At 32.2% G+C, this 25,201-nt stretch overlaps 1 protein-coding gene and 1 long non-coding RNA gene across 2 annotated transcripts; both read right to left on the bottom strand.

Moving 5' to 3' along the window:
* Positions 1–367: 367 nt before the first annotated feature.
* Positions 368–21,112, bottom strand: LOC134719366 (uncharacterized). Its single transcript, XR_010107564.1, has 2 exons — positions 20,902–21,112; positions 368–1,176 (listed from the first exon to the last, which is right to left on the bottom strand). It is a non-coding gene; the product is annotated as an uncharacterized LOC134719366 (long non-coding RNA).
* On the bottom strand, positions 7,897–19,492 carry LOC134718463 (uncharacterized). Its single transcript, XM_063581002.1, has 4 exons — positions 19,382–19,492; positions 10,599–11,036; positions 9,946–10,167; positions 7,897–9,403 (listed from the first exon to the last, which is right to left on the bottom strand). The coding sequence occupies exons 1-4, from the start codon at positions 19,457–19,459 to the stop codon at positions 9,167–9,169; spliced, it is 975 nt and encodes a 324-aa protein (XP_063437072.1). The 5' UTR covers positions 19,460–19,492; the 3' UTR covers positions 7,897–9,166.
* Positions 21,113–25,201: the final 4,089 nt, after the last annotated feature.

Here is a 25,201-nt window from a genome sequence, read left to right on the forward strand (position 1 = left end):
CAAAAACAGGTTTACTATCACATGACTATTGTCGCATTGGCAATCATACCACATCTTCTTTTTATATTTACTATGTCACATTTTATGTGCCAGTCTCTCAACATGCTTGAGCTAAAGCTTATGTTGTCCTTTTTAAGTTGCTGTCTGTCATTATTTGTTAATTTGAGTATTCACGGTAGCATAACTCATGTACAAATGTAATTGTATGTATAAATGCAAATGATAAAGGGTTTTACTCATTGTTGAAAGCTGTACAGTAACCTATAAATAGTTGTGATGAACATGATGAAACATCCAAGAACTTTCATAAAAATCTGAAATCAAACTGGCCTAATTGCTCATGAAATTGTCATGTAAGAACATTGCATGAATAGAAATATTTAATCAAATTAATGTTTTGATATACATGCTTGACAAAAATTTATGGATGATGTTACTGTTCAAATGTTGATACTGCTGTTCTTATGAACATAATGTAAATTTACAGTTATCTATAACATTTAGCCCTGTTTTGTTGGTCTTCTGTCCGTAATAAATTGCACATGTAATTTTTCCACTATAAAGGTACAACATTGTACAAAGTACATGTATAAAATGTATGTGCACACATTCTTTTTAATCAAATTGTAATTGTTGAGATTAATCTCTGTCTGACATGTCTGTGTTCATGTTGAAATTAGAACTGGTCACCTTTGACCATCCTTTACTGCTGTGGAACGATCTCTACGAGGCTGCTACAAGATGTTGAATTACTTTATAGATTACATGAGGTTTTTTCTCTACACATGTTTCCATCTGTCATTCTGTAGGTTCCGTTAATTTTACAATTTAACAGTCACTTTGTGCATTCTATTTAAATGGAGGGTTTTCTTTCTGTCCAGAAAAAAACAGGCAAGAAAAAGTGGGTGTCAAAAACTGGGTCCTCCTTTCACCTTCAAGCTAAGTCTTACTATATTGTTTTTAATCATTTTTAACATGCTGTTTGACATCACCATGATCACACTGTGGAACTTCTGGTTGGAAAGTTATCTTTACTCAATTTCAAAAAGTTATGTTGCTGTGAATTACACATTGTTGTCCATGTTTTCTGTTCATATATCCTGCAGTCATGTATTGCAATGTAAATGTAAGGCAAGTATCCTTTCCATTTTTGTTCTCATCATTGTCATCTTGAACCTGTAATACAAAAAGTAACAATTGACAATTGTGTACACAAAAACAAATCCAGTAAGCATGCAGTACATGTATAACAGTATTACTGATAAAAATATTTTTCATATATAAATATGAAGGACTAATTATCAATGATTATATTGTAATCCAAACTTACATGCAAAACTTCTGTGAAAAGAGATGTGTTAAAAACTTAACAATATCCACCTAACATTTTGTAAAATACTCACCAACTATCAAAATAACAAGTTTTTGCAAAATAAAAATAACTCCGCTACATTATGTGTGTATGTTAATATATGTGCCTGTCTCATTTGAACATGTTGAATTGTTTCACATTGTAGTTTCGGTGTCTTTTATAGCTGACTATGCGGTATGGTCTTTGCTCATTGTTCAAGGCCCCTACCGTGACTTAAAGTTGTTAATTTGTGTGTCATTTTGTTCTCTTCTGGAGAGTTGTCATTTTTGCATTCATACCACATCTTCTTTTTCATATTAGATAATTTAATTTAAGTCAAAGCAAAATGAATTTAAATTTATGTATGCATGTTTCCAGTCTCCGATTTGAAACATAAAGGTTCAGGTAGGTAATTCGCCTTTTCCCGAATCTATATATAGGACTATATGGGTAAATGGTAATCTCATTGTTCGTACACCAAAATGAAAATAATGCCACATCATTGGATGGAATTCAAATATTTTGTACGTGTGAAGCCAATCACAACTTTTTGGTGAACACTTTTGAAAATATTAGCCAGAATGCATATAAGAGTTCGAAACAACAATCCTATTTTACGTCTTATTTTTTTAAATTATTATACATTCAATTACATTTCAGAACAGTGAATGTTCTAATTTCCAAGCCTATACCAAATAAGCATTAAACAACATATATACACATGTAGCAACCCAGTGTTGCAATTGTTTTAGGTGAAGCATAAAATATTAGATTTTGACAATATTCATGATATTAAAGCTTGTTTTATCACAAGTTTGTACCCTGACATTTCTTTAATTTATGACGTGTTTTTCCCTGTACACCAAAAAATAATTGAATAATAGATGTTGTATATGTGCGCCAAAGAGACAAATCACCATCAAAGTCATAATCCAGTTGGGAACCACCCCACAATGTTATAGAATATTAAATATAGTTATTATATATTTTTTTGTAAAAAAAAACCCACTTTTTAGTACAAAACGCCTTATATTTTCTGAAAGAACTATATAGAGGGGGACAGGTCTTTTATCAGGACTCCGGGATCGGTGTTTTTAAGCTCGGGATTTTGGGATTGACCCTTTCAGGATCCGGGAATTCTTTTTTATGAATTTGGGGATTTCATTTATTTTAAATTCAGGACCTCGGGATTGCGAGTTTGTTTAAGCCCGGGATTTCGGGATCAGGACCCCTCCTACCCTCCCTCTATATAGCTATCTGGTATTAAATGGTCAAAACTTGTCCATATGTTTTGTTATACTTCTGGACTTAACATGTTTAATTAACTAAAAAATATCATTTACTTTTATATTATTCAGAAAGTGTGGACGCCTCTTTTAGAAAAGTTGTTTCAAATATGATGTAGTTTTCCTTGTTTTAAGTAAAACATTCTAAGCTTTTCCAAAGATTTTTATAGTAGCACCATACAAACCCTTGCTTTATTCTATATTTCTTTTCTATAACAGTAAAATAACCTCTTACTTGAGGAAGGGTTCTTCCCAACCTGATAATTACAAATTCATTTATTGGCCTTTTACACAGGCTAGGGCTATTAATTTACCCAGACTTAAAAGCATGCTATAAGGGCATAAGGGACCCCAACATAACTAGTGTACACAATTCAAACAAGAAAACAAACAATCTAATATATATATATACAAACTGAGAAATTACAGGCTATGAACCAAATCAACAAACTACTGAACGACAAGCCCCCAAATCAATCCTCACAGGTACATACACATGCAGCGAGTAATCAGTATGGGTTGTTTTGTTCTGCTGGCATACAATATATTTGCAATTCTGACAACGAACATATTTTGTAAGTAAGGGGAAGGAAACAAATGTTCAGGCATTTTTTTCTGTTATATATTTATATCGTAGTACTCTCACTTGGAATATAAAGCATGTATAGGTTTAATTATTAATAAAAAAATTGCACAATATATTTATACAGTGTGGTCGGGTGCTTATAGTTTTTAAACAATAAATACAGGTAAGACAGTGATTTGAAAACAAGTGTTAATATCTTTTTATAATATTTACATAAAATGATGTGGGAAATGGACATGATTGCATTTCCAAATGCAGTACAAATGCAGTAAGGGTGATAAAAAAATAAATAACAAATTTCCTGTTATGAAACAAATAGTTGGGGCGGGTTGGTTGGTCAAACAAGGAATAAAATTGGTGTGGCCTATACACATGTTACTTATTTCATAAAGACTGACAAGTATAGCAACACAATAAACCTTATTCTGGTAGTACAAAATGTTGAACATAAAGAACTTATGTAGCTGTCTCTTAATATATGATTATGTACACAAAAAATGTACAAAGTCAAATGAATGTACACCCTACATCTCCTTTTATTCATATACATATTAAAGAACTAAAACATGTATATATGTACAAAGAAGCATACAGAATAAAATAAGGGTATATATTGTATATATAAGATTTACACTTGGGTACAGGACAAACAGAGGCGGATTTAAGGGGGGGGGGGGGGCAGGGTTCTCGTTAAGACGCGTATACGCGTCCTGGACGCATGGAAATCGAGCTGGACGCGTCATTTTTGAAACCCGTGAGTCCCTGGGACGCGTCCTGATTGTGTCCCCTGTGTCCCAGAAACATCGTTTTGCCTAGAAGATTAATGATATGACATTGTTTTGACTAGTCCGAGATATCTCGGACTATGTTTTGACAAGAAACTAACCCGGAAGTCGATGTCAAAACATCGATGTGATGCGTAGATCAATATTTTTGACAGCTGATAGATTTATAATTTACATAATTTACATTGTCTGCATGGTTGAACAAGCCAATGAACGGCGATCATGAGACATTTCTCAAATTGAAAAGTAAAAATTCTTTGCAAACTAATTTTTTTAAATACAAATGCATGACTGTACCTTAAATGAAGTGAATATTAATCCAAACTAAATTATGAAAAGAAGAATAATCCAGAAAATAAATGAATTGCTTGACCACATGGTTTGTTTTGTTTACAAATATGTCACATGATCATTTTAGGCGGGAAAAATACTTGGGGAAACACCTAAGTAACAGACAACTCTGTCTGGATATTTATAGACATTCAAAATAAACAGATGATATGGTTGTGCCATGAAAGTAGTAAAACTTGGTGTATAAATTCAATCTACACTAATTTAATTGGGAAAAGGGGGTTGAGGGGAAGGGGTTAATTTGTAATTTTTTTTATTTTTTTTTAAATTTTAATAAATTTTGGTAACTAAAAATGACAAGACAAATTCTTTAACTGGGTTTATTATTAAATAGTCCATTCATATAAAAAAAAAAAAATCAAAGAGCTGAAAGCTCTGAGGAAAAATGACGCCATTGTCTCTAATGTTGGTTTATTATTTAATGGAGTCTTGATTTCATATCATTATTTTAACATTGTTTTGTAGTATATAATTAAATTCTTTGTGTGTGAGTAGTGAAGATGACAACTGGCTATTTTTGTACTAATGAATAAGTCAAGTCTACTTGAATGATCTACAGTATCCAATGAGTACTGACTGTACTTTTTTACAAATAAATAAGTTGAGTGTAATTGAATGATATACAATATCTAATGACTACTGTCTGTTCTATTGTACTAATAAATATGGCAAGTCTGTCTGTATGATTTAGAATATTCTATGTAATGTGTTTTTCTTTGTGCAATTACATATTTCTAAATCAAGAATACATTTACAGACTATCTTATTCTTTGTAGTATTGCTTATAAACAGGACAATTATGAAGAGCCTGCAGTATGCAATCTCTTAAGACTCCATATACTCTGTTTCATTAAATAAGTTACTAATGACCTAGTTATTTCTGATACTTGAAGCAAGTTTTATTGGTGTAGATATAGACAAAAGTATAATATTGGTATACTAGCACCTTGGAGATAGACGAATAGGGATATTCCTTCCATCTTTCATGCATGCCAGGAAGGCAACTTTATATGAAACTTGTAACCATTTCTTTGCCATGTTATTGTATAGCCTTTGTGTTGACCAATATCTTTGATATTCATTATTTTAACTTATATCATAGTCATATGTGGTATTATTTGAGTTGCACCTCTTTCAGGTCATGGTTGTTATTTATTTCTTTGTTAATATCAAGTCATTATAAAAGGGTTTTGCTTGCAAGACCACTTGCCACATTGTACTGTTTGGAACATAGTAATTTCTATCCTTAGCCTTGGGAAATTTCAAATTGTACACTGTTTACTGCAACAGGGGCTTCATCAATATTGACCAAGTTGTTAACTAGGAGCAGTGCTTACTTGATGTATTGAAACATTTTGCAATGTTTAACTAATATAGTTCAACTATCCACCTTATAATATTACAGGCGATGATTATTTTCTTTAATGCATGTTTCTGTGGTTTTATTTCCATTGATATTGATTGAGGAGTTTAAACCTGTTGTTTCATGTTGTAATTACTGAATTAGTACAATTATCTCCCGCGAGATCAAATGACTAGGATTGTTCTTCTTCAAGGATATCAACAAACTGTGTTCTTTAACTGTGTTAATTTTGAATAGTATATGTGTAGGAGGAGTTGGGCTAACAAGACATATAGATAGACATACTGTGGGGCAGGGATTCCTAATAGAAAACCTAAAACTTTGATTGTAAAAATTCAGTTAGTTCATCCCTTTAGTGGCTGTCATCTTTTCATTCATAACAAACATTAAAATTTTATAGTATTTATTCTAAATGAAGTAAACATAGAATTACATCATGAAGTATTAACAAACTTTAAACATTCTGAGTAACATGCTGAGCAGTATTAACAATAATAACAATAGCATCGATCGTAAATGAATTAAAACGTTAGTAGTTACATCATATAGAAGTTATCAGTCATTTCTATTTTTTTAATACTTGGAATTCACTGATATACTTGAACATTATGTTTGATTAAAGTTAAATGTCATATTATTGCATAGGAAATGGTATGCATATTTACCATTTAATAAGAACAGATCCTGTCATTAATATTGCACTAGTTAAACTTTATGTTATATTATTGCACTATTTTATATACATCTAAAACATTAACAAACTATCTTAACCATACATAATATTGAAAAAACATAACAGGTAATAAATTGTATAAACAGCTGGAATGCCTATAAACTTGTAGCACCAATACACAACATTTGCTATGAAAACATAAAGTAAGTAGTTTATATGATAGGGGATATGGACTTATCAATTATCTATTGAGAAGATATTGTTATATCTAAGCAAATTATAATGCACCAATAACTATACCTCAAACTGTATAGAGACTTGAGAGTTACAACAAATAAAAATAAATATATATAAAAACAGATGAGGCTTGCAATAGCAAATATAATATGGAATGATATGATTTTAATGAAAGACTGGCATACTTTGAGTTTTGATTATATTGAATACTGTTTTTAGAACATTTATATTAGACACTGGAGGCTATATAAAGGCAATACATGTATTAACATCCATACTATTGAGTTGAGGAAGTTATGTTTGTTTATTTGATCTTGGTTTTGAAGGGTATTTTCCTTTATGAAGAAATGAAAATTTAATTTGATAAACTTTAATGCGTCAGTTAGTATTTCATCAAAATGCACCAATTCAGTATTTCTATTAAATTCAATAACAATGAACAATATTTACATAACAAAGTATAGCACAATACATGTATGTACATATTTACATGAATGATGATTTCCATTTCTGTGTTTTCATTAAAATATTAATAGTATTTATTGCATTCCTAATACTGTGAAAGGTATACAGGACTGATTAATAATCTGTTTGAAATTGGCAAAGATATAATAAATTTGTAAAAATGCACTGAAAACAATACATTACGATATATTTCAAACTATATAAAAGGAGTTGAAACATATATCAATATCAAATAGAGATCATGGGACATAATTTAAAAAGTTTATAACAAAAACAACCTTAATTATAACAAATAAAATAAATAATGAGATCATAAAATGTGGATGGAAGACTGAAACATCTAAATGGACCATAGATTATCTAACACTTTGTGATATTTAAAATATTAACTTTCATAATATTTGCAAGATTTGCTCCCTTTTACTTCTTGCATTTTCAATCAATACAATCAATTTTTCACTCATATACACTAGTTAATGTACTTCTTAATTAAACCATAAATATTTACATTTCATAACTTTCTGTAGCATGTACATGTTTATACTCCTAAAAATTATTGTATAATGTTGTATAAGTTAATCAAATCTAGCCATTGCTAGGTAACTTCCCATCACTGAATGAAGGATATATGCATACAGGATAATTTATAAAAGACAATATAAACAATACAAGATAATTCTCCATTTGCAATAACTATTGAAAAAATAATACTGTTTGTATATAAGTAAATATCATTTCTGTACAAAATCTAAAATTAATAGTCAGTTTTTTTCGAATACAGATTTTGTCCTAAACTTTTGTTGTGAACTGCGCCCAATTTGGCAGTGAAAATTTAAAGAAATGTAACTGCACTCAACTCTGCAGTACATTGTAAAACTTTTATAAAGAGTTTTTATTTAGTGTCTAAGGGACATAACTGTGTTCAAAATATTAAGTAATGTACTCAACATTGGTGTAGATTAAGAATTCTAATAAAGTGTTTTTGATGTTTAGATGATAAGGTATTTAACTTTGTTAAAAAATACAAGTTTTTTAGACGGGTTTTGTATATACTCTCATTATGTACTGCACCCAATTTGGCAGTGAAAATTTGAAGAAATGTAACTGCACTCAACTCTGCAGCACATTGAAAATTTTAATAAAGGGTTTTGATTAACAGTGTCTAAGGGACATAACTGTGTTCAAAATATTAAATTATGTACTCAACATGGGTGTATATAAAAAATTCTAATAAAGTGTGGTTTTTGACATACAGCTGATTAGATATTCAACTTTTTAAAATATAAATTGCATAGACAGATTTTGTATTAAACACTGAATATGTACTGCGCCCAATTTGGCAGTGAAAATTTGAAGAAATGTAACTGCACTCAATTCTGCAGCACATTGAAAATTTTAATAAAGGGTTTTGATTAACAGTGTCTAAGGGACATAATTGTGTTCAAAATATTAAATTATGTACTCAACATGGGTGTATATTAAGAATTCTAATAAAGTGTGGGTTTTGACGTACAGCTGATTAGATATTCAACTTTGTTTAAAATATAAATTTCAGACAGATTTTGTATAAAACACTGAATATGTACTGCACCCAATTTGGCAGTGAAAATTTGAAGAAATGTAACTGCACTCAATTCTGCAGTACATTGTAAATTTTAATAAAGGGTTTTGATTTACAGTGTCTAAGGGACATAACTGTGTTCAAAATATTAAATTATGAATTCAACATGGGTGTATATTAAAAATTCTAGTAAAGTGTGTTTTTTTGTATCCAGTGTCTATTAGAAATTAATTATTTTCTTCAAAATACAGTGTGTTTTCAAAATGTGCTGTATATTATAAACTCTGAAAAAGTGGTTTTCATGTACATATTATAAAATATATAACTGTTTTTGGAATAAATGTTTGAGACAAATTTTGTATTAAATTTTCATTATGTACTGCACCCAATTTGGCAGTGAAAAATTGGAGAAATATAACTGCACTCAACTTTGCAGTATATTGAAAATTCTAATGGAGTATGGGTTTTGACAGACTATAATATTGATGTACAGCTTTATATAGTGTCTTTAATCCATTGTCACTGATGAAATCATGTTGTTTCCTGAAACAACAATCACAGCATTGAAGGGAATCATCCCTTCAATAACTGAATCTGCTTCTTCTTCGTCACCAACTAGTTCTTTAAGGGCATGCAGAGGGCATTTGTAGTCCGAGTAAACATCATCTTGTTTACAGACAAGGACAATATCGTCTTCCTCCTTGTAGAAACCATCTACAACAACACTGTGTTGTTCTGACACAAACTGCAAAATAACAAATTAGGAATACAATATTAGATAAGCAGGACATCAAATATAATTATTTTATATGTGATTTCTAAGTAATAATTTAGACATTTGATTGCTTTTAAAATAGGCAAACAAATTTGAACTAGTCTGATTATCATGATTAACATGTACAAACTATTTCGGCAGACATTGTTATAAGATCTATGAAGCTAGCTTTTTAACTAAGAACAAATGTGTGGTTTATTGTTGTAACTTCAGGATATGTTGCTAATCAATATAAACCAAGTGAATTTTATAGCAAATCTGTTGATATATGATTTTCTGATGTGATAAGAAAGGAAAGAATAATGTTTGTAGCAAGTTATGTTTCATTTTCATATAATTGATAGTGTTGACCTGTGAAATTCTTTGAATTTTGGATAGCTGTCTTTGTAATTAATTAATAGTCTTGTTATTTTGATATAGTCTTGTTCCAAAGCGACTTATTTGTAATGGAAAGGTTGAATTTTTAATGGACTGTGGGTTTAGATCTACATGTACATTTATCAAAGACATACCTCAAGTGTACTTTGAGGGATGGTCTGTAGGCTGATCTCTCCTTTGTGAATGTTCAGTTTTAGGAATGTTATTTTCACCGTCTTTCCAACCTCAACTGATGTTTCTGCTAGGGTTCTCCACATGCTGACTTTTACTTCCCCAGTGCTGTCTTGAATATATATCTGCTTGAGTTTGATCGTTTCCTGAGTTCTTTGGGTGACTCTCTCTAAGACAGCATCCACCTTAAATAAATAATCATAGATTACATTGTTTGAACCTGCAAAATTGGTATAATTGTTAACATATATGTCTTATTTTATTTATCTATTGAAATTGAGAGAACTTGAAGATAGAAACACCAATGTGTCCTTGCTATATCATTATCATTGAGGGTCTATACTTCTGAAATCACTTTTAGATGAAACAGTTTTCATTTCGGTTAGTGAATTGACAGGAAGTGTGCACTGCAAATAATATTGTCATCACATGCTTGTATAAATTTGTTACATTAATGTTTTGTGTTAACTTCCTCTATTTGGATTTGAAATCATTCAGCATTTTATCTGTTTATCAATTTCAATAGGATTCTAACTGGACAGTTTTGATATACAGGAATTGTTTATTATCTTATCTTGGAAACTTCTAAATTACATGTTTCTCTAATCATACTCACTCTGATGACTTTTCCCCTGATAGATACATTTGTATCTGCAGTTGTTTTCTTTGCCTTTTCAATAGATACAACTTCTGGTGGAGGTGGTGGTCTGGAGAGGTCTGCTGCTTGGCTCCTGTGGATTGGGTCAATGTCACCTACTCCACTAGTGACATTAACCTTTGTGGCTGAGGTAATAATTATAGTACTGTCCCTGAAGATATAATTTCTAATCATCACGGAGCTGTTTTCTTTAATAGTGGTTAATTTGCTACTGTCGTAGCACTGCCCCTTTATGATACCGGTCTGGTCTGCAAAACCAATGGTTGTGGCAGACTTCTTCTGGCCATCTCTGATGTATGTGTTGGTTGTACCAACACTTACTGTCTGTACCTTAATTGGTACTCTGTAGGGGGTATTCGAAGACTGTTCCTTAAGCTTAGCAATTGTGAACATCTTCTGAAAATGTAAAATTTTGTTTGTTAGAAATAATTATTCATAATAACAGATAATTATTACCCAATAATAAGTACAATATAAACATATATATTACAAGTTGAACAGACCTGCAAGACTTACTGGCTATTCACTAGCACTTAAATTTGATAGCAGCCAAAATATATTAACAGGTTAACTGTAACATCTATTTGATATTCAGTAATAAATAGATTTGATAAAGTATCTTTTTCAATTCTATAACCAATTCCTTTCAATGAATATTTATAATTATACATGGAGAGCTGATACTGGTGATAGATATATTCATTCATTCACTCTACTTCAAGATTATTGTACTAGGCAGTGAAGTTACTTTTCTCTTATCTTCCATATATTTTATGTTCAAACTTGTATGCATGATGTTAAAATTATCATTCATCTTTGTTTTTCAAATTTGATAGTAATATGGAAACACAAAAGCCATGATAACTACACTTGAATGACTTAATTTACATTACTACAATGGAAGACTAATATATATAGGTTTATGGTCTGAATAATAAGACTCTAGAACACCAGACATAATTTCATTACTCATGAAATTTACAAAAACCAAGTCCAATGATGTATTGTAATCTGTTGTCTCTTCTTTGATGAGCTGATGAAATGTGTAGGTGTGCAATAAATCAACTAAGGAGCAGTTGTTTTGAATGTCAACATTGAAGTCTCCCATTAAAATTGTTTTTTCTTCAATCAAGGGAGAGATGGTCTGCAGCATAATTCTGAAATTGTGCAGAGTTGATGCTTTGGGGGGACAGTACAAGAATATCACCCTCACCCTGGTATCATTTTTATTGATTATAGCAGAAGTAATTTCAATGCCTCCAGGTCTTCCTTCATATGTGTTTGTTATTTGTTGCTTTGAAAAAATGACACTGCCATGATATGGTCTCACCGAAGAGTTGCTAACAGAGTCATGACGGTATGATGTGTTGAATCCTGGTAATGTAGCAAATGAATCACTATCCTGTGACCTTAAACGGGATTCAGTGATACCTATTAAGTCTGTAAGAGCTATGTAGCAGTCTTTTTGAACATCTTCAATATGCAAGTGCAAAGAACGTACATTATGACAAACTATATTTAATCTGCTGTTAGCATCAGGAAGTTCACTCATAGAACTTTTCACCTGAGATGTTGTACGCATTCTGTCCATTTCAACTGCCACATCAATGCTTACTGAAATCTTATCTTCTGCAAGATGCAGTATGTGCAATCCTTCAAGATTTCTAACTCTGCTGAGAGCTACATAGTGTATGTGATTATTTTTTCTCTTTCCTAAATGGACAACTAAATTATTAACAGTTGATCCTTGTGACTTATGAATGGTTTTAGCTGCAGCCAAACGTATAGGAAACTGACGACGAACTATTTGATATGACTGATTGTTGTTTATTGCAAATTTCCTTGTTACTTCGAAAATAGGTGTCCATGTCTTATCAATCTGATTGTTTCTCAAGTGTTGAAATTGACTTCTCTGATCTTTCCCAATGTTCAGGTCTTCAAACAAGACCCATATGATACTACATCTATTTGAATTTGCAACCCTATAGTCCAATAACATGACCTTCCCTGCAGCTCCATTTGTAAGACCGTCTTCAATGTTGATATTTAAATTAATTTCAACCTGTAAGCGTTCAGCAATTTTCAAGTTTTTGAATAACCCCATTGTTTTACTTGGATCATCTGGTACTCTGCTCAAAGCGTCTCCATGTAATCTTTCTGATAGGTCACCTGTTACTGAATCGATACATTCAACTGTGTCACATTTAGAATTAGCTTGTGAGAACACAAATTCATTGAATGAATTAACTTCAGCACATGTTGTATATAGATGTGGCAGAGAAGAAAAACCTGCATCTGTTTCAACTACCCTAGTTTTAAGGGTTTCTACATCTGAACAAGTATGATGACCTTCTCTTAACCTATTAAGGAGTGCAGCAAATTGGCTATCTTCTTTCTGACGCATAATTGTTTTTAATTCATACAAAGTGAAGTTATCTTGCCATAGATTGGCAGCCAAGTAACCATATTCTGTCGCAGTGTTTTGAAATATCCAACTATCCATCACAGGTTTCAACTGATATAGATCACCAACAGCTATTATACTTATACCACCAAATGGCTGATTGTTCCCCATTATTTCCTGAAGTCTACAATTAACAAAATTGAACATCCTGCATCCCACCATAGATATCTCATCTATAATAACAACTTTGAGATATTTGTATTTCAATCTATAGGTATTAAGCTGTTCCATAGCTAAAGGTTTGTATGAAAAGCCTCTGCTGACAGGTATACAAAAGGTTGAATGGAGAGTGTTACCACCAATGTTATGAGCAGCTTTGCCTGTTGGGGCACATAGAAGAACTTTCAACTCATCTGGATTTGAACCTGGTCTCATATTCAAGATTCTTATTAGACTCTGATAAATTGCACCTATCAAAACTGATTTACCAACACCTGCACCACATGACAAGAAGTTGTACAAAGGATCATCCTTAATTTTAAACCAGTGCATAACATGAAAGAAATACCTTTTTTGTTCATCGTTTAACTTTCTTACTAATTCCCTGTAATCGTTATCAGACATTTCAATTAAACAGTCATCATCCCCAATTTGTTTTCTAGTTAAACCTATATCTAAGCCAACATCATATTGTTCAGGTTTACCAGGATCAAAACACCCATACTTCTCTGACAAGGTTAGACCTTCAGTTCTGTCATTGTTCTCTACATGCAAATTTTCAGGCATAAACTCAGTATTCATATTGTCATTAAAAGTATCCTGATTCCCATTATAACTTTCAACCTGCTCAATTAAGCCCCTTTTTCTCTCATACACATCTTTTAGTTTTTCAATACTAGCAGAATTATGGGTATACATTTGCTTGAGTAAACTGTAAGAATCAGGGATGTCTCTTTCTTCATTTACCCATGGATGGAATAACATTATCAATTCGCGGTAATATTTTTCAATGTCATGATCTTTATTAAATCTAACATACTTAAGTATTTTCTGAGTTTTGCGTCTTTTCAGTATACCCCCATCTGACATACAAATTTCCTTAACATTACAATTAAGCATGTTATTAGTCGAGTCCTGTAGGATTGAAGACATATCCTCCTGTTGATTTTCATGTTCGACATCTTCAGATTGTGGGTCATCATCTAAACAGTCATTGTCATGTTCTTCTGGTAATTCTTTCATGGAATCAATTTTATCAGCAGAATCACTCTTTTTCTTTCGTGGATATGTTACATCATACCATGACGCATAATCTGCCAGACATAAGCATAGTAGTACCTTTGGTCGTCTTTGGTATCGCTTTATTACATTGTCTGCTTCAATATTAGTGGACGTACTTGCCATTTCCTCAAGCTTGGTGACAGATTTCAATAATGTAATACGCTCGCTAGGAGGACCTGTGTGTAGGAACAGAAAACTGCGGGTTGATCTTCGCATGGGTAGTTGCAAGACAAAGTATGCTGCTTCTTGGGCACTAACTTCAACATGTGTTAAAAACTTGTTTGATATGTGACGCAATTGATGTGTCAGGTCCATATTATTTTCCTTAGCTTCTAGGGATGCCTCGTACATTAAATTTGACATTCCCCTTTGACCTTTACTAATATAAGAGACTATATATGAAGCACATGAGTATGGATCAAGTACAAACTGAACATCTATATTGGCTTGCCAGCATTTCAACATAATTGAATTGTAGGAATTAATTCTTATTTCTGAAAGGTGTCTTTTCAGGAATAATTTAGCCCTTTTCAACGAAGACCTAATTGCATTACAGTATTCGAGATCAGTTAATTTCAATTCTTTCAGAAACTCCTCAAATGATATTTCATTGCCATATTTCATCTCTTCAAGTGTATCAAATATCTTTACACAGTTTTTTTGGCATACAGATATGAATTCAAGGTCATGACCAGTTTCTGAATTTAAAGGTTGCAAAAGCATTGTTTTCCTCATTGGAGGAATAGGAAAATTGAATCTACACACAGACTTCCCCTTTTTCCTACATGTACGTGCATGGCGATGGGTTTGGTAATTTATTAGATCTGGTATGGCTTCATCTTTTGCACAAGTAACATGCTTGTCCACAAAGGATGTTATTTCTTCAGGTGTTGCATTTCCTATATCAGGCCCATCAACAACCCATACAACCATATGAATATGAGGTGAACCCCTTTGCTGGAATTCAACCCTGTAAAAATAATCCTGAATTTTCCCGATTGGTTCTAATGGACTCTTTAATACAGTGTGCAAGAATTTTTGAACTCTGTAATCAAAATACCTTACACAAGTAACAGGGTCTGAGTTAATGAGATGACACTTTTCTTGCCAAGACAATTGATCAATATCAGTCCCTGAATATTCTTTTTTATTCACTAATTTTCCCAGGGTTATCAACAAATTCTTCCATTTGGTTTCTGCAGCAGATAGAGAAACAAAGAAATGAGGGATTCCCAATTGCCTTATCATAGCAAACAAGTCTTTCTTTGCAACCTCCCAGTAAGCAGTTGAACCCCTTACTTGCCTGAGGACTTGGTAACCTTCATTGTGTTTAATCAAATTATCAACAGCTCCAGGGGCTAAAACATCATGAACGGTTATTTTCTTCCCCTGCAACTTGCATTTTCTGATGGCTAATTGAATGCGATCTTGTATGTATTTTATTTGAAGCTTTTTCATTTTAAAGAAAATATTAGGGACAGACATGGCAACTCTTCTATCAAGATTACGCAACTCCCACTTACTTATTGTACTGTAATGTAAAGGCACAGCCCTCATATTGTTTGACATACGAGTTTCACCGCAATATATTGACGGGAAGGCCAAGAATTCACTATTATAATCTTGGAATATGCCAAGAGGAGTATTACCTTCACCAGGTGCAATGCTCACAACCTGTTTGTACTCTCTATATCCTACTGGATTCAACATAGTATCCAAATTTCCACTTGGTTGATTTTCATGATTTTGTTGTTCATTCCAACTATCAGAGTCTAAATTTGAAAACTCATTGACCCCACTCTGAGAAATAGTTTCATTTGAACAACTTTCTGATTGATTAGGTACAGACCAATTTGTATCAATATTAATACCTTCAGATTTAAACAAAGTCTTACTGGTGAGCAACTTTACTGCATCTATCACCCGATTAGGTCTTATCGTTTCCTGTGCAATACTATGTTTAAATGATATCTTGCGTTTTAATTTTACATATATAGTTTCAGCATCATCTAATGTGCGTGGCAAAATTCTGATAGTCTTGTTAACATCTGCAGGAACATTAACAATGTTGCCTTTCATGCAGAGCTGACCTCCTCTTGGCTGTTGTCGAATTGTCATGAATGTTAATCTTGGAGATATAAGTCTTTGCTCTATGTTGGTTAAACCTAGAAGTTCAGCAGGTATAGGTGGAAATTTCATGTTGTTACCAATAGAACATTCTGGAATTTTTTGTGATTGTAAATATTTTTTACATGTTAAACACACCCATTCAATATTGTTCACTGATTTTAAACCAGATGTACACTTTTCAAGCAATTCAAACCTACTTTTAACACTACTCATACGTACAACACCTTCTTTAAACCATGTCTGACTACATGAGCTACAAACATATAGAGGACCCTCTAGAACTGACAGGCTGAATTTTTTTACAAGATTATTTGTTAAAGCTTCATTGTCAAGTTTTCTACACTTTGAGGCCACTGTATGAGAACTCAATGTTTGTTTTCTTTTCTTAAGTACTTGTGAACTAGAAGTAACTTGAAGTGTTGGTGGTTCTTTAGAAGATTTATTCTCAAAAGATCTCCCACTGTCATGACTATCTACATTAATATTAAAGACAATGAAGTTTTCATTTCCTGCATTAACTGTAGTCTTAACCTCCACTCTAATCATTTCATATTCAATCTGTTCTAGGCTTGAGCTACTCAAAGAACAGGCAAGATCACGCAAGAAACTGCACAATTCTGACAGACTTTCATATTTTGAAATATGACAAGCTCCGTCTGGATCAATTAAACCATTTCTGCAACGACTATGGGAGTCAAATAAGTAATATTCATTGTTTGTCTTTCTTACTGATATTGCAGAAGCACAGAAAATAAGAATCGCACTGTATTTTGAATTACGAGTACTTAGAATAAGATTGAATGCAAATTCAAGTGCCATAGAAAAGTCATTTTGATAATAAATCTTTTTTGTTAATGTACCACCATATGAAACTTCTCTCCCCAACACATATTTCTGTTTCTGGAAACTAAAATTTCTAGGAATATCATAATACAACAAAAAACTATGTGGGACACCACAAACTTGGCGAATGTATTTGTACATTTCATCACCTATATGCAGAATTAATTTCAGGTGTTCTGATGTCCAAAGGTGAAGAGGTTTTGTTTGAGACAGTGCAGAAAACACGACACAATTAGTCATACACTGTCGTCCCCTTGATTCATCTCCGAAAACCTGATCTCCTTGGTGGTATTCACCATATATAAACAACATTTTCAGTTAAATAAACTTATCCTACCAGTTGAGACAATACTGTTTCATCAAAATTATACCTCTCAGATACAACGAGTACTCCTAGCACAACACAGAAATATCATTTCGTTTACTTAAAACAAATTAGGTAATCTTTGTACAACACAGTAATAATTAAGTTAGAGAATGCACATGCTATATTGGGAATAATTTACCACTCATGACTATATCAAACTCATTATACATAAAATGTATATATATATATATATACATGTACTTTTACCCAATGTGAAGCTAGAAGTGTATTTGCAAAATATTGATGCAGAGACCAAAGAGGATTAGAAAATCATGAAAGATTATTTACAAAATAGTGTGTTCAACGTATACATGTTCTTCTGTCTAGATATATTTCTGAAAGTTTGCCATGGCTTTGTAGTTTCAATGATATTCATTCAGAGATACAGTATATATAATAAATATTTATCTTAAATATTATTTAATTATTTTAGACCTAATGAAAATGGATCGTGAATTTGTTAATGATATCTTGTCATAGATTTATTTTAGAAGTTGAGTGCTTGTTGTATCAATAATATTCAATCCAAGCTAATTTCTTAGTATTCGTTTCGATAACAAATTATTTCAGATTGATAAACTGAATTTCAATTAAATTTATCTTTAGCCTTGTGCTATGAATCGTGCATCTGTATCTGATTTCTTGTCAAAAATTTATATCTAGAAATTGAGTCCTTGTTGTATCAAAAATATTCAATCCAAGCTAATTTCTAAGTATTCATCTTGATTTTAAATTATTCTAGAAATGAACATCATATTCAATCCAAGTTAATTCTTAGTATTCATCTTGATTTTAAATTATTCTAGAAATGAGCATAATATTCAATCCAAGTTTATTTCTAAGTATTCATCTTTGATTATAAATTATTCAAGAAATGATCATTGAATTTCAATTCAATTTATCTTGAGATAAATGCAATAAATTGTTTTTCAGTAACTGATTTCTGGTCTGAAAAAAAGTTATATATTAAGCCCTTGTTCTATCAATAGTATTCAACCAAGTTTCGTTCTATGTATTCATATGTCAAATCATGACGCTTATTAATTTGAACAGTACAATATGTTAAATTTGATGTATGGACTTTGTACAATCAAAGCATCATTGGAAAGATAAAATACTGTAAAACTAAACTAAGGAAATAATTGTAAACACTAAACTGACTCAATTCAATCCCTTCACTATAAAGTAACTGTATTTTTTATGTGTATAATAGCCTTAAAAGAATACAGAAAATATTCAGATTTATAAGTTGCATTTAGTTATCGACATTCCAAAATTTTTGAACATGTATAAATCTGAATCAACTAAGTGAAAACATAAAAAGTTGTGATTTTTTGTCAATACGAAACCAAGCTGAATATGGGCGTTATTAGCATAATATCTATTGCGCATGCGCCACACCTTTATTTACTAAAGTCACAACCGTAACATTCACACATTTCAAATCTTTCAGTTCACGAAATGTCACAAAAACAAAATCTAAACAGAGAAGCATGAGATTGCATTAACGCTGCTGTTAACTACATCTTAATCAGAAAAGTTTCAAGTATCTTTGCAGAGCTTACTGTAAAAAATGGCGGATCGGATAAAAATGAAAGAAATCAATCACAAAACACCATAATTCAATATATTTATACTAATCAAGAATCATAAATAAAGCAATACACCTAAAATTAATCATGCTGAGGACATATTATCAATTAAAGATAAACTTACGATGTTTTTCCTAATTATCTTCCTTGTCAATACTGTCACGCTCTTCTCAGCTGCTGTATTTTGTAAACAAAGATTCATACGTACCGCGTGGGTATAACCGTATTACTAATTTCTTATTCCAAAACACTTCTTTAATATCGAAAAGACCATTTTCTATCCATAAAATGTTAATGTGATTCCGATTATTACTTTTTAAAAGATTGTTAAGTGCAAATGGCAAGAAGGTTGACATTATTTAGTAGAACTATATTGTCTAGCGATGGCTGATCGTTGGAGTGTGAAAAGTCCAAAACCGCACCGCGTGATTTTAACCGTATTACTAATTCCCGATTCAAAAAGATTCCATAAATCTTGACAAAGACGCTTATATATCCGAAAGATGTAAAAATGATTCCGATTGTTATTTTTTTAACGATTTTAAAGTTCAAATGGCATGTAATTTTAACATAATTCAGGAGAACTATTTTGTATAGCGACTGATGATCTCTGGTGTGTGAAAAGTCCAAAACATGTCAAAACGGATGGATATTGTTATAAGACAAAGATAAAAAGCGAAACCTTGAATAAATATGAAAAATATAAAAAACGGGAGGCTCAAATAACAATTAAATAACAATTAAAATATGAACAGGTCAAAATATTTCATTCTTTTAAATAAAGTGTGTAAACTGGGTCCTTGCTGATTACTACATGATCATGCATAATGATAAACACAAGCAGATTCCAGTTTGTATGGAACATAGTAAATACGAAACCAAGCGCGGTAGTCAGAGGATTCAGGTCGGCAGTTATGGAACAATGACTGCGTCATTTTCCAAAAAACTAAAACCCTACCTATCGCCTTGATCTTTTTAACGGAACTCTGGCTTTGGCAAACCAAATTTTTTTTTCAATGTGGCCCCACATTAAGGATATGATATAGACCCAGAAAGAAGTCTGTTACATGTATATTTTGAACAATAACTATTAAGAGGTCATATTTTTTATTGATTTAATAAAATCTACCAACCCGACACGCATGGTTAAAGTTGTATTTCGTCAAATTTCATTATTTTATGACACAAAAAAAATACATTGCACCCTGGACTCATCAAAATCTTTTGGGACTCACATTTCTAAAAGTGATGAGTCCCAGGACTCACCATGAAAAATTCCTAGTGAGAACCCTGGGGGGGGGGCTTATGTTTTTTTTACACCAACAAGTGAAACTATAGCATTACAAATTTCCTGGACAGCTCATGGGTATTTTAAAACTTCACCTAAGTTGCACATAAACACTGTGGACCATAAAATGACTTGCAATTAAGACAGTTCATGTTTGGATGGAGAGTTGTCTCATTGGCACTCACACCACATCTTCCTATATCTACATACATAGTTTACTATACAATTCCTTGGTTCAGGGATAATTTCTAAAACAGATGGAAAAAAGGGGGAGAATTTCAACTTCAAGGGTAGATTTTTGTCAAAATGAAGATAGTCGGCTACAGAAAACAGCAAAAAGACGACAGAATACTTACTCATAGTCAAGTTATGGCGTACAATTCGGCTTGTAAGCTGAAATCCTTGGGTATATGGGCCATTATTCGCCTCTTGCAACATAAAAAATCCGTCCGTTCAAAACATGTGGATTTCAAGCTTCCTGTTGAATCGGTTTTCCAAATAAGGAAAACAAGCCACGCCTCCGTTGCGAGATCGACAAGTAGGATTTTCATACAATACAAGTTATGGCTTGAAAAATAATGTGACATATAATTTTTATTTTCAACACATTATCATTATTTATCTAATTCTACATAGTTTATCAATAAAAAGATCAAAATACAAGAGCGATTGACGACCAGAGAACTGAAGCGGACAGCGTCGTCACTATGGAGACGCAACGTTACTCATTAATATTCATGAGCATCACAAGAGTTATTTGCCCCTGAAAAAAATGCCTTAACATACCCGCGTTTACCGTCAAATATTAATATATCCGAAAAGGCACATTTGATTTAATATTATTTACCGTCAAAGATATCCCAACAATCACAAGTGTTTGGTTGAAAAAATTCTCTTGCCCTATTTTAATTTTGATCGGTGAAAATTAAGTAGTAATATAAACCAGCAAAAGAAAAACACTTCACTGTATAATATAACGGTAAAATAATTAATAATAATGGATGACGACCAGCGCGGCAAATAAGATAATATTCAGGACGATAACAAGTTTATATAAGAGTATAAACCCCGTTTTTTACAAGACTGACAATCTGAGTCGTTTTTTTTTTATCTTCACAAGATATTAGTTCGCAGGAGGAAAAGTCACCCGACCCTGACACATTTCCGACTCTGAGCCGGCCAGTCTGTGCTCTTACTATATGATGACGCGTGTTTAGCGTTGAAATAGAATACCAATTTGATTAACGTCTTTGTTTGACCCGTTCGGGATTCGAACAATTGACCTCCCGCTTTCGAGGCGAACATCCCCACACGAGACCAACCAGGAGAGCGGTAGTGATCGGTTGTACATAATATCATACCAAAAACTAAAGTACAATACACAATACAGTTTTTCAGAATTCTCACAGCTACTAAAGCGAGCTAAAAGTATCTAACCTAAAACTAATGATATTGTGAACTACACGTAAACATGGATGATCGACTTCAGGGTAGATTTTATGGATCAACGCTCTCGGCAAATTAAAAACTCTTGCATCTATTATTTGAGTGGTCCGAATATTGCCAGCTGTTTCAAGTCTAAATGTCTGTCCTTATTCAATATACCCTCATTCTCCAGTGGTATTTTAAAGTGTCACGTCAACCTCACTGTCGACCTCCTAATGTCCGACCTACCTATTGTATTTAAAATTTATGTGCTATAGTCATGAACATGCATGAAATATTTGCTACTGGGCGTAAAGCAAACAACAATCAATCAACCTAATTGACGTCTCTTTAGTAGTGTTTAGTAAACAAAGACAAGATCTTGTAAAATGCTATAAATAACAATTTCCATTTAATTTTTTTTTTTATTTTTTTTTTTTTTTTTTGGGGGGGGGGGTATCTTCAGTTTATTACATTACTGACTGCTTATTAAAAACTAAAAGGATAAAACTAAGAAAGATAAAAGTTTTTTCCGGCGTTTTTGCTCCATTTAGACATGAAAAGGGAATAATGGACAACTAAATTAAAGAGTTTGTTTTCATATAATGCATTGAACTTACGAATATATCTCACCTCACACGTTTTGATCGGGCCAGTGCAACCTAGTTTAAGGATGTACTGAGGTGAGGGTTTGGAATTAGTGTCAAATGTTAGGACTCCTTGGTGTTTTTTAATACGATACAAGGTAAAATATTTTGCCCCATAACACTTATTCATTTTTTAACATAATACTTAATAGCTCAGAAAAGGTCATTTGAAAAAATTTAAGCAGATTCTTGATTTTCTTTCTTTTGATTTGAGACCCAAATAATACCAATGCAAATATAAGGTAAAGGTCCGAGTCAGTATTTTATAAATCAAATATCATGGAAAAGGAGCTCCATGACCTATCAATATTTTAGCTTATTTTGATTCTTAACTAATGCTCTTCCAGCTTATAGTATCAATGTTGATAACTTGATTTATCTAATTTTACCTTAAATCACCTAAGTACATCCTTAATACGGATTCATTCATTGAAGTTTGCATGCATAGTTTTTACTTAAATAAAGAACACAAATAAAGCAAGATCTATTAATCAATTGGACTGAATAGACAAAAAAAATTTTTGCATTCGCATGTAATTTAATGTAGGAACATTACCAAATCAGATACAAAAGGAACATTTACCGTATGAATATTGTGAAGGACCTTATGCATCTAGGTCTGTCCGCTCAGAAGTTCTGAAACAAGCTGTTTAATAAGCTAATTGTTGGAAGAGTTTACTTACTGTTTTCTAAGCTCTGATCTTTACGAATCTATTGCATGATTACTGACAGATCAAAAAACATCAAGTATATATAGCAAGAAGTTGTTGGGCAGTATATTCATTGGTCAGTTATAAATGAGGTCTGTATGGGGTTCTGATTGCCTGATTTATTAAATACGAAATCGCTATTTTGAAAAGTTGGCTAAAAATATAAATTTACCCCCTAACTTGTAAAACTTTCATTTGGTGTTATTAAGATGCTATTTTTTCTTATCATACATGAATAACAATATGATGTAATGCCATGAAATCGGTCCGTTTTCATTTCAATTTGGTAACTGTTCATTGTATATATCAGTCTGAGTACTGTTTAACTATCATTTAAGTTGAACATTTAAGTTGAACATATTTAGACTCGTCCAGTGCAGGGGAATAAGGTTTCTGCGAGTGCTTTTTATGTACTTTTCTTATATTTTGACGGTTTGGGCTCGGGGATCTGAACACCCCTTTTTGTTAGGAGGTCTTTTAATGTCAATATTAACTTATCATTGAACTTTTACTATTACTAAATCCAAAGTCAGAATATTCCTTCAATTCAATTGATTTTGTGGAAGCAATATCCTTTTTGTTTTCGTGTCTAAGTACGAAATATGTAGTAATGTTATTTCAAACTAATTGGTTCGTCGATGTTTATAAAAGGTAGCAATGTAAGTAGCTATATGACCTGTTTACACCTTTAAAGAATAACCAATAAAGGCAACAGTAGTAAACCGCTGTTCGAAAGTTATGAACCAATTTCAATTCATTTACGGTGAATTTCGCCAGAATAATTGGGACCTTAGTCTTCTTAATAATTACATAATATGTCATCAGATAATTTAAGGTATAATATAAATCAAGTCAGTATCGAAGCGATGGCTACTGATTTTATAATATCTAACACGCCTAACACGGTGACAGTTGCTTCTTTTCAATTAAGCAAATGTCATATAGCAGGGATCGGTCTAAAAGGATAGTCTAACCAATACTCTAAATCAATGATGACTGTGTTGAACATATTAATCTAATCGAATTTAAGATACCTGATACCTGATCATGTCTTGACTTACTTATATATATTAACCATTAGTGTAGGATTCTAACAAAACACTTAGACTAAATAGATGATTTAGTTTTTAAATTGTAAACTGTGCATGTTTGTGTAGCAACACTCCACCGTCTCTTGGTTAACAAGTAGATATTATCAGATTGATATGTATATGATAAGATTTCGTTAATAGAAGGTTGCTGCTTAAAAGGAAAATGTTAGACATAGAGTTACAAATGGCAATGTTTCATTTATTCATTGGGAAATAGGTCAACCATTTTGGAATATCTGTCATACAATCCGATTGTCACTGACAATGTTCTCATGTAAGGCAGGATCGCTTTAACCTTAGATCACCCGAGGTCACTTGGTTTTTTTGGGTGGGGATCTTGTTGTTTAGTTGTGAATTGTTTCTGAATCTTTTTGTAGACTGTGGTTTGCCTTTTAGTCAAATTTGTCAATTTTTTGTGTTCTGCCATGGCTTTGTCGGTCTCTCTTCTACTTGTTATAGTATTGGCTTTCCCTTCATTTCATTCCACCTACATTATACAGTAATCTAGAAACAAAGGCAAGTGTGTAAATTATAATGTAGGAAAACAGTTTGCATACAGATATAGAAAACACAGGCAAGCTGCGTACAGTAATGTAGAAAATAAACTCATCATAGAAACACGTCAATTTAACTAAGGATTTTCTTACTCCAGGAGTAGATTACCTTAGCCATATTTGGCACAACTTTTTGGAATTTTGGGTCCTCAATGCTCTTCAACTTTGTATTTGTTTGGCTTTTTAACTATTTTGATCTGAGCGTCACTGATGAGTCTTATGTAGACAA

The sequence above is a fragment of the Mytilus trossulus genome, chromosome 5 (assembly GCF_036588685.1).
Source record: "Mytilus trossulus isolate FHL-02 chromosome 5, PNRI_Mtr1.1.1.hap1, whole genome shotgun sequence".
Classification (NCBI taxonomy): domain Eukaryota; kingdom Metazoa; phylum Mollusca; class Bivalvia; order Mytilida; family Mytilidae; genus Mytilus; species Mytilus trossulus.

Excerpts from the sequence above, each read along its gene's own strand:
- LOC134718463 (XM_063581002.1), bottom strand. The coding sequence starts at position 19,459 with ATGAATCTTTGTTTACAAAATACAGCAGCTGAGAAGAGCGTGACAGTA. Across the intron at positions 10,168-10,598 it reads TCAGGGGAAAAGTCATCAGA|GTGGATGCTGTCTTAGAGAG; the intron begins GTGAGTATGATT and ends TATTTATTTAAG. Across the intron at positions 9,404-9,945 it reads TCCCTCAAAGTACACTTGAG|TTTGTGTCAGAACAACACAG; the intron begins GTATGTCTTTGA and ends GTTATTTTGCAG.